Source organism: Blennius ocellaris, assembly GCF_963422515.1.
Source record: "Blennius ocellaris genome assembly, chromosome: 21".
Classification (NCBI taxonomy): Eukaryota; Metazoa; Chordata; class Actinopteri; order Blenniiformes; family Blenniidae; genus Blennius; species Blennius ocellaris.
The window spans coordinates 12,106,639-12,120,686 of NC_137670.1; the positions used below are offsets into that span (position 1 = coordinate 12,106,639).

Genomic DNA, 14,048 nt, shown 5'->3' on the forward strand with positions numbered 1-14,048 from the left:
CTATACATGACACCCTGCTGCAAAGTTCACAGCATTTATAGATTAGATCTTCAGATCTGAAGGTCAGCGTGACAAAGTCAGGGTGTGGCAAGTATTCCCTTACACGAGTAAATCAATCCAATCTTCCCCGTGAGCACCAGGCCTATTATTGTCCCTACTCAAAATTAATATTGATGACTTCTGTCACTGTCGATTCATGTTTCTGATGAAAACTGTGCGATGTGACGACAGTATCCACAGTGTGAAGCCTCCATCGTGTTTAAAAAGCACCACGATGCTGCTAATGAAATGCAAAGGACTTCTCGTTTATGTTCTTTGAGAGCTGACGCCTTGAAAAAGATCATTTGATCAGTATTATGACAATCGAGCTGCTCCGTAACGGCTGCTCTTTACAAAAGAAATGAATGGACGCACAGCAGCAGTGGGAGCCAATTACATATAGGTCTTCATGAGTGAAAGATGAAGGATTTGAGCCTTGAATGTGCATCAGTATTTAGAATAAATCCCCAATTAACACGCTTTGCGGTGATACAGCAGCACTCGAGGTAAAATGCTTGGATAACAATTCTAGGAATGAGAATCGATCAGTCAATCAATCGTTATTAGTACAGCACCTCTTATGCAGGTCAATACCACTAAAAGTGCTTCACAGAGGATTTTACAAGGTGATAATACAAAATAAGCATTTTAATAAAGATAAACTCACCAAGTAGCATGAAGCTTAATTAAAAGACCTAGCAGAAAACAAAAAAATACATAGAATGACTCAGGAAAGTTAAAAAGTGGTGTTAAAAACTGGATAAAAAAAAAAAAATGTAAACTGGTGACTTAATAAAATAAAATGAAATATAATGAGGTCAATTACTAATAAGTAAATACATATGTATCAAATGTCAGGCTGAAGATTTGATACCATTGTTGAAATACAGAATCTCAACATTTCTGGTAAGTGATGTTTCGGAGAAATATTAATTACTTAGATTACTGCGTTAGAAGGGAAAAAGACTGAGAAATGAATGGATGATGTGAAAATAAACTCACGTTTGTTTGACGTTATCATGCCAACATTTGCTCATTAACACAAGAATATAAATACCTGAATGATCAGCAATCAATCTTCTGTACCAGTCCATCCAACTGATGGGCAGGATCAGTTTTTACTGGACAACCTTGAGTTTGATATCTTCACCCCGAGCAAGTGACATATTTCATTCCAATTATTCTGTTATTTATTTGTGTATGAACAAGTATGCAGCACAAATCATTACCTCCCACTGTAGCATGTAAGAACGACTACTAATTTGCGTTTTCTGTCACTCACTGGGTGTGAAAGCATTAAAAAAAAATTCACACTAACACTAATATGCAGCAGTGCAAAGTGAAAATTATAAAAATGCAGTATAACAAAAGGCATGAACTGCAGAAAAGCTAGTATGAAGGACCAAATGCTAGAATGAAAAAGTATTTCAACGTTAAAAAATCATATCAACACAAACTCGAACTCGAAAATCAATTATTTATGTTTACTGTTGTTGCAGGTGATCTATTGGATAGGATTGTAATCAGGTGATGCATGTGTGACGAGGTCATAATAGACAGTTTTCATGCTATTTAACAGTACTATTTAACAGCAGCAGAAATAACATCCCAGCATGTCGACAGGAATTCACTGGGATGGAGCATGCTCAAGGCTTTTCCCCTCATCTAGTTTCCAACAGAGTACATGACCCACCCTGCCTCTAACCTTGGTCATTTATATCACAGTGGACAGCTCTGATTATCATCCCATACATTAGCACTTTCTGGCACTTGGCTGAGCCTTACATGCACATCAGCATGCGGCGCGTGCCGCCTGACCCTGGCCCGTGGACTCACTGCTGCATCTGATCTCTGCTCATTCATACACATTTATCACAGTCAGAAAAGAAAAAAAGAAAGAAAAAAACTCAAACGATATGAAGCTTCCCTGAGAGTCTGAAGTTAAAAGATCCTTTCATAAAATAATAAGAGATCTGACCTGTTTCCAGTCGCCACACCACTTCATTTTTTAGCTCAATGCTAAAAGAGACAAACCGGACACTGAGTCTCTGTCAATGACGGTCGTTCCGAAATCATCAGCACTTTTATAATTATTACAGGTCGCGGAAATGCTGATGTTAAAAGAAAACCCGAAACAGACGAGACACCGAATGAATAAAATAACAGCAGGACCAGCTTCTCTCTGCATACATCAGTATAAAAGTGATTAATTGTGTGTTTAAATGCCTGTTCGCTCCTCATGCGACGTCACGGTCAAATGAAACAACCTTTGAGATTAGCTATTTGTACATGGGTGATGATGTTGACCGGGGTCATGCCAGCGCCTCCGAACTGCATCGTGTCGCTCAAAACACAATGAAAATATTGTCGGACAGACGTGATGATCACACACACAACACCCTGTGCAGAAAGCCTTGAGAGAATGAATAGGAAGTGGGCTGCATCCATTATTCATTAAGCACTGTACTCTGTCAACAACCTTTGTGGTGATACAGCGAATCCATTATTTCCTTTCACTCACTCCTTCTCTTAACCAGCTACACCCAGCTCTCATGCTATCCCGGTAAGATCTGCGGCCAAATACTTTGGAGAATATGAAGTTCAAAACATCAAACAAGCACTAAGTCAGTGGTGTTTGATGTCAGGCAGCCGAAAGAGCGCGATCCGGCATCAACACTTCAGTGAAAACAGAAGCAGCTGTGGATGAGCATTTTATGAGGTGCAAGACTTAAGTTACAGCTCATTGCTGGTATTACACAGAATTAAAGTGCCTGGCAAAGCAAGCCGCGGATGATCAAGATAGAGTAGAAGATTGAGTCAGCTCTTGATGCATCTTCTGCTTGACTTCAGTTTATAGTGCAGCACAAGTGAGAGAAAAGAGCGTGATCTTTACGGGAGAAACACACTTGCTACATTTGGAATCAGTTAAAAGCCTCTTGTCATGTTGCAATCCAAGCAAGCTCTGTAACTGTTTTGCCTGAACCATTAAAGAAACATCAATAACTCCGACACATGTACGGAAGCAGGCTTCGGTTTCGCACTGTTTACATCATCACTTAACTCTGGAGGCTGTTTTACATTATCATAAACATCAAGCTATCGAATAAATGTGTGGGTGTGACATCCGACGTGCTCACGACTCCATATCAGATTCATGCAAGGATTCATGCATGATCAAACAAAGACCCTTCGACACATTCAAAACAACTGGATTCTATTCTTCCTGGTTGTGAAAGTGGTACCAGCTGGTTTATCCTTGGGTTGCCCTTTGTTAACTGAAGAAAACCTCACTTTTTTTTTCTGCGTATTTCATAAATTCAGATAAGATTAAGTGGAATGTATGTTTGCAGTGAGAAATTACAATGTTTGGTAGAAATTAGGCCAAAAAGAGTCACTAAATTACTTTATAATATATATATATTTTTTTTTTATTTTTTTTTTTTAAATGGCCACAACACTCTGAATGTTGCCAGCACTAATAGATACAGGTTTTGGATGTCTTGGCCTCCTTGCCTGCATGTCGATGTGTCTCCACCAGACACGGCTCGGTGTCCCAAAACTTGTCTTCAAATAGCTTCACAGTGTTCTCTGTTGTGTGCTCATGTAGCAACTGACAGAAATACAATAGAGGAGCTATGCGTTGCCCCGTGGGTCCACTCATATAACTACTTGTGGAGTGACATCATTTAGTGTGCCCCTGGGCTATATGTATTTTACTATTCAAACAAAGTGAGCTACTCCTTTCTGTTCTGACGGAAACCTGACAGCTCCAAAGATGATTCTGTGACAACAAAAACACTTTTTTTGATTGGTGAACTTTGTTTGAATTTTCTTGGTTTTACACACTTTTGCCCATCCAGTCATGCAGTGATGGTAAAACCTGTTTATTGACTGTGATGAGCAACATGATTAATCCTAATTATCCATGAATATATCAATATACATCTTGCATGCACCATCTCATGCACACACTCATATACACAACATGCAAGCCCCACACAGAGAGACCCTACACTATGAATCACAAAGGAATTTACAACAGGTTACAACACGGTTTTGAAGTGATTCAATATGAGTTTTTATTCAAAATGAATATGTTTTGTGTCTCATGTGATTGGTCCTAGTCTCATCTCTGAGGAGTCACACACAAAGCCTCCTTTGAGCAGATGGTGGGTGACTTCTGATGCATCTGAGAGGAGAAACTTTGATCTCTGTCCAGCTGTTTAAGCATCGACCCAATTGACTCTTGAACACTGCTGATGGTAAACAAACACAAATCTTTCGAGCACACTGTGCTCCCTGATGACTTTCAGTGTCATCGGGGAGGCATCCGATCGTCCTCGCATTCAATCTTGAGCATGACTATAGTGTCAAGCAGACGGCTGAAGCCATAAACACGGATCTTCAGCTATGAGAAGAGCAAGGAGTCATGCAGCAGATGGCATTTACCCCACAGAGCCCGTCTGAAAGAGGAAAGAAACAGAACGGCCCAAAATGCAGTGTGCATTTCAGAGACGAGCCCGCCGACCTGCCAGTTGCCCAATACCGATTTGATCATCTAGTTTGTTTTTAAAACCGTACAGAACATCACTTTCCTTGCTGTTAATGGAGTTGAACCGATCGGACGTTGAGGTGGGGGAGACGGGGATGGAGGTGGAAGTTTGAGCTAGAGACTGCCCTCACCGAGTGTTTAATATATAAATCATGGTCTAAACTGGTGGCACACCCTTCATGCCGGTGAGATCCCACCTGACTGTGAGCCTACAGGAGAATTTCATGGGCCTGAACAAATTCCTCCCACCCTCCTTAAATGGCTTGTTTATATCTATCTATATTACACTTTACCAGTACTTTCTTTATCTTCACTTTACCCATTTAAATACAATCTCATGTAAGATGTATAGTTTTGAATGAATTTGTCTGGTTAAGTGGGGGTTAAGTAGTTATAGCCTCGGTCTGTGTTGCATGTTCTCTCATTACTAAATTATTTAGGCATAATGGCAAAACCCCAGAGCAGACAGCAGGCTTCGCATTCTGCAGCACACGCCGCAAGCACAAACAAGCCTCTGGTTGCAACATACTGGAGCATAATGTGCTTGAGCAAGCTTCCACTGGGGCAAGCGGAGCTACAACAGGTTGGATAGAAATGTTGTTTGAAAGAAAGATCTTTCTGTGCCTTATTTACGAGATCTCCTACTACTTTTACTTGAAAATATCAGAGTTAGACCAACTTTGTTACAACTTGTTGTGACTTCAAACCAGTTAGATTTACGCGCATGAACCAACCTTCAAACACAGTGGAGTTAATGTGTTTTGCCGTTTGACTGTGAGTGCAGCGCAGTGTGTAGTCTCTCCGCGACAGCTCAAAGTTATATTTTGTTTCTAGGACTTTGGGAGAAGTGGCAGATAGATTGGAGGGTGGGCGAGCTCGCAGTGATTAACTCCAGGGCCGGCAATTTCAGGTTTCTACTCGGCAGGCTGTTAGAAACTCCAGGTATGCACAATTCGTTCCTCTCCACCTCACTGTGGATTTCATTAATCACCACATCTGTTGGTTGCACACAGCACGCCCACGCTCAAATAGCAGGCACTTCACAAGCAATCCAATATACCATTTTACAGTTCCAACGATATCAGGGAATAAAAACCAGCGAGAACATCTTGGCCATGTTAAACACCAAATAAATGTTGGATGAAGACAATTGCTGCAGTTAAAAACGTGTGAAGAGGCTTGCAACATTTTATTGGGAAACCAAAGGCGCTTCAACTCTTTTGCAGTGTTCAATGAAAGATATAAGTCCTGAGACATAATAAATAAGACAAGCACAAAACGAAAATTCCAGGAACATTTCAAACATGTTCCGATTCATTGCTACCAGGCGTTCTTTGATGAAGATTTCTCCTCCTCAGCAAGTACGAATTAACCTCAATGGAAAGCGTTTCACTGGAGTCAAATATGAATCGTAAGGAGATGAAAGGCGAATCAATCTGCCAACAGAACTCGGCAGTCAAACGTTATTTCTTCCTGCGGCCTTACACACGCTCATTTGTCTTGGCGGGCACAGACTATTTGTTTATTTCATTGCATCCTCATTAGCTTCTGCCAGAGCAATTGCAATTCATCCTGGGGTCTGAACTGCATAATTGAAATGGAATTCACAATGAAATAATGCAGATAGACGCTCGCTGTCTACAAAAGAGACAACGGAGAAGTCGAGGGAATTAAAATGAGGGTAGATGCACCACATCAACATGAAACTAAAGGACGGGATTTAAAGCAACATATACTCGCTTTGTTCTACTTTGTTACACGCAGCCTTACTCAGGCTGAAGTTCTTGGTTACGCGCGCCCATCGATCATCATCTAAATGAGTGTGTGAGAGTTCTGGAGTACCTCAGCCAGCAGTGGGTGGAAAGGCCGGGTGCACCCTGAGCCGGTCGTCCATCCATCACAAGGCTAATCCTCACAGACGGATGCTCACACATTCACATCTATTAAGACGAACAAATTACCCTGTAACAAGCAAGTCTTTGGATTGTGAGAGAAACCCAGAGGCCAAATCGGGCCGGCAGATTCAAACTGACTTGTGGTGACGTGACAAGTTCAAACCACTGCCCCACTTTGACCGAGCTATGTTGACCAAAATTAATTACACATAATTCACTGGTTAAATACAGATTATGTTCATACAAAAGCAAAATCTGCAATTTTAGTGAGAGTGGGTGTGTCCGCGAGCGTTTGGCTTCACTGTAATATTTTGGAGAATCAGAGGTCAGCCCACATTATTTCTTTTAGGCAATCTGTGAACTCTTTGGGGGGGTGAAAAGGTTGGAAACCACAAGCCTATACACTGTCAAAGTGAATAAAATTTTCTTGTTAAAGGCCAGTGACACATTATTCCACAATTATATTAACACGTCATAATGCAATTTTCAATTTGTCCAGGTTCTCTGTTGTTCCAGGATCTGATAAGTGAAATGTATTCCTCCCTTCGTTCAGAAACCTGCTGAAGAGAATCTGTTCCAGTGATGGTAATCTGTTGCTGATGCCCCCTCCTGAGAGAAACCTCACCTTTGATAAATAATTGTATGCCCAGTACAAATGCATTGCAGCTGGTTAATCATTTCCTAGCCAATCATACGTTGGAAGGCGGAATATTAAATATGGATGGAATCTCAAAACAAAACTCAAAAACCTAGGAAAAGGATATTTCTTTAGTGGCAAATATTTGCGCATCCATCCACAATATGTGAAATATATATATTCAGCCCTGTGTTCACCGACATGTTGAAACTGGCAAATGTAGCCCACACGGACATTGAGTCAACTGTCAGATGTGAAGAAAAGATTGATAATATCCGTTGCAAAAGAAAGAAAAAATGGATGTGGATTTATTTGTTTTTTGGGGTTGTTGTTTTTTTTAAAAAGCACATGCAGGAGATCAGCCGCAATAAACTCCAAACGCCTGATCCATTAACCCACATTGACGCACCGCCGGCTTCACTGCAAGTCGCTGCAGGTTGTCAAACGGTCAGCTTCAAAACAAAACGATACACGTCAACGACTTGAACGGGGAATACGTTTGCTGCCACGTTAGAGCCGATAAGCCCACCTGAAATGGACGGTATATTGGAAAAACCAGCCGTGCGCTGCTGTGCGTAACGGACAGGTAACAGCGTGTTACATGTGACAGGGAAGGAAAAGAGAGAGAGAGAGAGATAGAGAGAGAGGGGAAAAAAAAAAAAACATTGAATATTTGACGTCTCACGTACACCGACTAAGTGCCAAGACGCGTAGCACCATGTGAGGGAATAAAGTGATGCCCACACTCACCTTGATGGCTTCAACAGTAAGTCCTGAGCGCAGATTGTCTTGGAAAAGGCGAGGCGACGCTTCAGTGTTGCCGCCTGTCACCGGGAAGGAGGAGTTTGTGTTTACTCCAACATAACAGGATCGGCTGTCAGGGACCACACGGCTCCCCTCCACTGTCTGGCGAAGAGAGGGAGCCACAGTCTGGCCACAAACTTTATTACAACGTGCCAAGCTGCAGCCTCATGAGACCCGAGGACTCCCAGTCTTCCCCCAAAATCACAAGGTTCTCTCTCGTCACTGTTGTATTTATGTATTTATGTATTTATCAATCAATTAATACTTCTTTTTCATGTAATTGAAGGCAGATATACTGGTATATTAATGCACTCTACATTTTCAAATACAATTCTCCATGATTGGAAAGGATTGGCAAGAATCTATCTCTAATAGTATATTACATGAAAAACTGTGAAAATAATGTCAAACTAAAATCACCAGCTGGAGGTGAAAGTGTCGTCCCCACACAGCTCTGATCGAAATACCATTGGGTTTACATAAAGAGACAGAACAATTTGAACCGGATGTGGTTCTTTAAGATTTGCATGAAGTAATAAGTATGTATATACTGAACGGTTTTGTAGCTTCATCATGTTGTAAAAATATCACATCTTCTTGTTTCTTAATCAAACTGTTAGACTACAGGAAATAAACCAGTTTACTCAGGTTTTCCATGAAAAAAACATGTCATTATTTCCTCTTTGAAATGACCCCGCCCCTTGTCATAGATTCAATATCTCACTGATCACACTGATCCCTCTTCCCGGAACCTTGGCTTGTGTGTAAATAATTAATCTGCTTTGAGTTGTATGGCCCCACAATATTGAGAATGGGACTTTGAATCCAGGACTGTGAACATGATTCATTTGACGAGATCGTTCAAAAACCCCTTCATTGAATTGTAGGGCAGGTGTTTCCTTCACGTGGGCAATTTGGTTCCATTCATACCAGCCATCAGAAACCGAGTGCTTCCTGCACACCCAGACAATTAAATGTGATTTACCTTTATGGTCTCAGGCCAAGTATGGCACAGTTGTCGCCTTTTAAATTGTTGGTGCAACAACTATGACAACCAGCGCTTGTCTTTTCCTTCCTAACCAAAGGTCGCTGCCATAAACAGGAGCTTTTATGACCAGCAGTTTATGTATCACTCCACCCTGGAAAGCAGCACACACACACACACAATCTTCAGAGGATCAGAGGGTCCTAATCTGCTTGAGGCCTCATCCAGAGCTTTGGATAGGAGACGCTGGGATTTAGTCTTATTTTTTTTTTCTCTTGTGCAACTGGAATACCACGATAATGCCCTCCACTAAGAAGACTCTGCACTTCATATCCAGCGCGCTGGTTACCTCTGTGTCTGTCGGGCTGCTGGGGTTCAGCATGTCAACACAGTGGGCTGAATCAACCATGTTATGCTCAAGAGGTGGCGTTAACAATTTCAATGGGAGTGCTGCCATGACCATCAGCCTTTTCCAAGGGATTGTGAAAAAAGTAGATTGTCCTTTTGGGGCAAGCGATAATTTCGAAGGTAAGTGTCAAGTCACCCAAATAATACAGCTCCAAACAAAGTTCAGTCACATAAGAAAATAATGTACCAATGCAGGTGAGCTGGTTATCTTTTCACAGCAGTGTGAATCCAGAGGATGTATTTTTTTTAATTTATATATATATAATAAGTTACAACATGTGTAATTCCAGGTCCTACCTATACGTTCAGTTAATGAGATTTCACAGAGAACCTTACGCAACATATTAACATTTTCTATTATCACATACAATAGTGTGACATTTATGTAGGTATATTGGGAATGAAAAACATGATGCAACATGATAAGACGAGTCCAACACGCCCTATATCAAATAGCTTTTTACTTCCTTTACAGGTGGCAATGTCCCTAAGGATCACTTTGTGACCAATGTCAGTGTGAGGTGTTGGGGAACATAAATTAAATATTTCAGAGTGTATTTTCTCTGGCTACTCTGGTTCAATAGCATGCGTTTGAGTAGAGCTGAGCTTTCTAAATGTCCTGTAGGTGTGAATGTGACGTGTGTGTGTGTGTGTGTGTGGATGTCAGTCTCTCTGTCTGTGCTGTCATCAAATGGCTCCCTGTCCAATGTTTCAATTGTCCAATGTCAGTTCGGCTCCACTCTCCCTCCCATTACATGATGTGATATAGCAGATTCACGGGTGAACAAGCTGTACTATACTTTTCACACCTGTAATGTTTTTGCATTGTGTGTGTGTGTGCGTGTGTGCAGTGATTCCAACATTGAATCAAATTGGAACAGCCCCTCGAGTCCTGCACATTTTGGTTGTGCTCCTACTGGTCGTGTGTCTGCTGTTTTCTGCCGGCAGCATCCTAATCTCCCTCTACAACAGTGTCAGCAACCCTTATGAGACCTACATGGGGCCTATAGGCGTCTATACCTGCAGCACTATCAGTGGTGAGTGCACATATACACACGCACACAAAGAAACAAACACACACACACACACACACACAAACTAACGGCGCTCTCTCTCTCTCCTGCAGCTTGCTTATCTGTGGTCGTCCTCATCATATTTGTGGTGAACCTCAACCTGACCACGATGGCGGAGGAGGTGGTGAAGAACCTTTCCCCGTTTGTTCCTGTCGATCTTAAGGACACGTATGCTGAGATGCTGGTGGGATACTACATGCTCATCCCCTACATGGTGCTCAGTCTCGGTGCCATTGCGCTGATCTACATGTACGACCATGCGGCCTACACACACAGAAGGGAACAGCAGAGGCCTACAGAGGACGCGCCAAAGGAGATAATGATGTATTAGCAATGCCCAGACTGAGGAGACCGTTCATCGGTACTCTTCAATGAAACTAACAGACTCTAGGTACAGTAATCCACGGATGCACTGCAGTGTACAAAGATCAAATCTTGTACATCATATGAGCCGCATTATTTCAGGGATTCAATCACAGTCAGTGGGAAGATTGTATTGTAACTATTGTATGACAAATTCAGTTTCTTTGTTTTACTTCATGAAATTGCATTCAAAAGAGCGTATTTATTAGGTGTATAGACATTCCGATTTTTAGTATATTGTAAGTGATGTCACAGTGAATTATGAGTCAGATCATCTCAAAACATGCAGTAAAAAAAGAGATTATCAAGGACTTTATAGTGTGTTTATTCCTTTTTTTTTTTAATAAACACTGTTGAAAGAAACATTAACAAAACAAGTCAATGTATCTAACATAATGACCTTCGACGATGTAGACCAGCTGGTTTTAATCAGGAACATTGTAGATGTGAGGTGATGCACTACTCACCACTTTTGTACTGTGCCTCACAACCAAAAAGTCATTTTTTTGTTGAAGGTTAAATTTATGTTGACAAAAAAATCATCTCGACTGTCATAACACTGATGCTTATTGGACAGTACCAAATGTATAAAACCGCCATCCATACATCTTTTATATATCTGTATCCAATTTAAAGTTGGAAGCTCCAGCTAGGATTCAAGAAAGGCAATGCAAAACTAATGTCATGGTCAAAAGAACGTTTTGACGGAAAAATATGTTAAATTACAATAGCCTCGATAATAAAGACAAAAACGCATGAAACAGACAAAGACAACAACCTGAAAGGTTTTCCTATAATTCGGGGAAACTGTGGAGTGGAGCAGGAGATTCATTGAGCTCTGCTGCCCTCTATCAGTTGAGTGAAGTAACTGCAACGAGATGCCTCAACGCAACTGCTCCAGCAAGTATGAAAACAAGTGGGTTTTATTTTTATTATTATTCATTTGAATCTGTCATCAAACAGGTGACATTTAGATTCCTCTCAAAGTCGAAAAACAGAAGGCAAAAAATCGTAGTTGGTCTATATAATTTCTTGTTTTTTTTTTTTTTATATAGATAATTAAAACTCTTTACAATGTCTTTAGCCTACTGGCCCAACTGTGCCGGGATCATATCACTGACATAATTGGCCAAATGGATGACTTTACCCCTCTTCTTCCATTCCTGGCTCATGATGGAGGCAGTGCTTTAGCTGAGCCTTTTGAACTCCAGTGATGCATTGCATCTCAACTGTATTCCCTTCCGTGCGAGATCAACTTGGAAAAGCTTTGATGAGAGATAAAGATGTATTACAGATCTATTTAAGCTATTCCAATCGGTTAAAACACACAGAAGCTATACTGCTGACAAATGCAGCAATAGTAGATTGTGTCGAAGCTCAGATAGGGCGCGCTGAGAGTCGGTGTCTATTGTCTCTGGGATCTTCAGACACTCTCACAGCTGTGATTCACAAGACTGTGTTGACATGAGTGCAAAGGCGAGGTGTCCTGTTACTGCTTCCCGTGTCCCATCACTCAGGACCCCAAGTCTGTTTAGACATGCCCTTTGCAGCACCTCTCAGCCCTGTAACGCCTTCTACCCGCCTTCAAAAGAACCACTCTTCCTTCAAGTCTGTCACTTCAAGGGACCTGTGGAGGGATGCAGCAATTTGCTTTGTTGTTGTCACTGTGAATATGTATTACATTTCTCAGAACAAATGCTTTCTACCTGGAAAGAAAATCTACTTTGGTAGAGATTCTGTTCTGAGCTCAATTATACGGTGGCAGACTTTTAAAGTGTGGCTTCACTCATGAGTTTATTACATTTCTGGCTTTTGGTATATTGATTTGAGCTTTAAATCACTGCGATCAATGCTCAAGTCCCTGCGTTTGTTTGCCGACGTGTCTCTAACCTCGCGCTGCCAACATGACAGGGTTCGGACGATGCAGCCTGCTGTCATTCTGCAGCTGTGACAGCAGCACAGTGTGAAGCTGGGGCAGGTTGTGTTCTCCGGGGGGAAGCCACGTCCAGGCACAGTTCAATGCAAAACTGCCTGCTGTGAGATTTAAAAGCCCTTCAGCACAGATTTGTCAACCCTGAGAGGAACTTCATATTTCTTTTTCTAGCTTTTAGAACTCAAATGAACCCATTTGACCTCATTTCAATACTAAACTTTCTTTTTAAGTGGTTGGCTTATATTTGAAGAGTACCGATGGCATTTTTGCCCTGATAGTAGGTAAACAGCTCATTTCGGTGTGGAAAAGTTGTTTATTCTTGGATCGACATATTTTAAATGCTACCAGAGTTGATATTTAACCACATTTATTACAAATTGTCTCCAGTGTGCACTGAGGTGTGTGATGGCTGGATTGCCATTGACAGAGCCCTCTTGCAGTTTGCCATGCAAACACAGATTGAATAAAATCAGAGATGAGCAGTAATCTCTTCCTCTCTGTGTGCTCTTCCTGCATAGTCTCACCTGAACGGATAAACCCGGGATTATGCAAAAGCCCTAAACCTTGACCACTCACTCTGTGTGATAGGATTAAAGCGGATACTTTTGTACCTGTGAAACATTATCCTTCCAGGTTCCGCATAACAGAGACCTGTGAAATAGACACCTCCAGCTGCAGGGCAGCGGGGGCACCCACCGAGGGTCCAGTGTGGTGGGATGGAGGGACGGAGGGGAAGGGGTTGGGTCCACATTTGGATTTTGTATTAGTCTCAGTGGATATGTAGGGGGAATTTAAATATAATTGAAAAAAGCTCATTGTTTTGTTTTTCATTAGATCAGATAATTTTACTAACATAAAAAAATTTTTAATCTGATCTAATGACATGTTTTGAGGTTTAGCATTTCTGAATAATGTAGAATACATTTTACAAAATATACATACATTTTCGTTGTATTATAACTTTTTGGAATTGCTCCTGTATGAAATGGGACAGAAGCAGAAAAAATATTGAGCCTCTTTCAGTTGAAAAATAGTTTGAGAATGGCTCCATGAAGTCAACTTACTGCCCCGTAATCTTTTCAAATTGATTCTTCATTGCCACTGGGTGACCTTTTGCCTCCACCATGGCAGTAAGATAAGTTTGCTCCTGTCAAGGTGTGTCTCCCTGATTTATTTCCTTCAGGTAATGAACGTTTATGTCATTGCTCACACTCTGTCTTGACTCTGCGCCTTAGCAACAGAACGAAACAAAGAGCATCACATAATTTACATATTTTCATGTTTTTGCAGGGTTTCTTACCTGCACTGTCTACTTTTTTTTCTGGTATCTTTTAATTTATTTTTAGAATCCATAGAACA

At 41.2% G+C, this 14,048-nt stretch overlaps 1 protein-coding gene across 1 annotated transcript; it reads left to right on the forward strand.

Annotated features, from left to right (window-relative positions):
- Window positions 1-9,211: 9,211 nt before the first annotated feature.
- clrn3 (clarin 3) lies at window positions 9,212-10,724 on the forward strand (the record flags this gene model as incomplete). Its single annotated transcript, XM_080517058.1, has 3 exons — window positions 9,212-9,440; window positions 10,172-10,357; window positions 10,447-10,724. 3 exons carry the CDS (start codon window positions 9,212-9,214, stop codon window positions 10,722-10,724), a joined length of 693 nt encoding a protein of 230 aa, XP_080373184.1.
- Window positions 10,725-14,048: the final 3,324 nt, after the last annotated feature.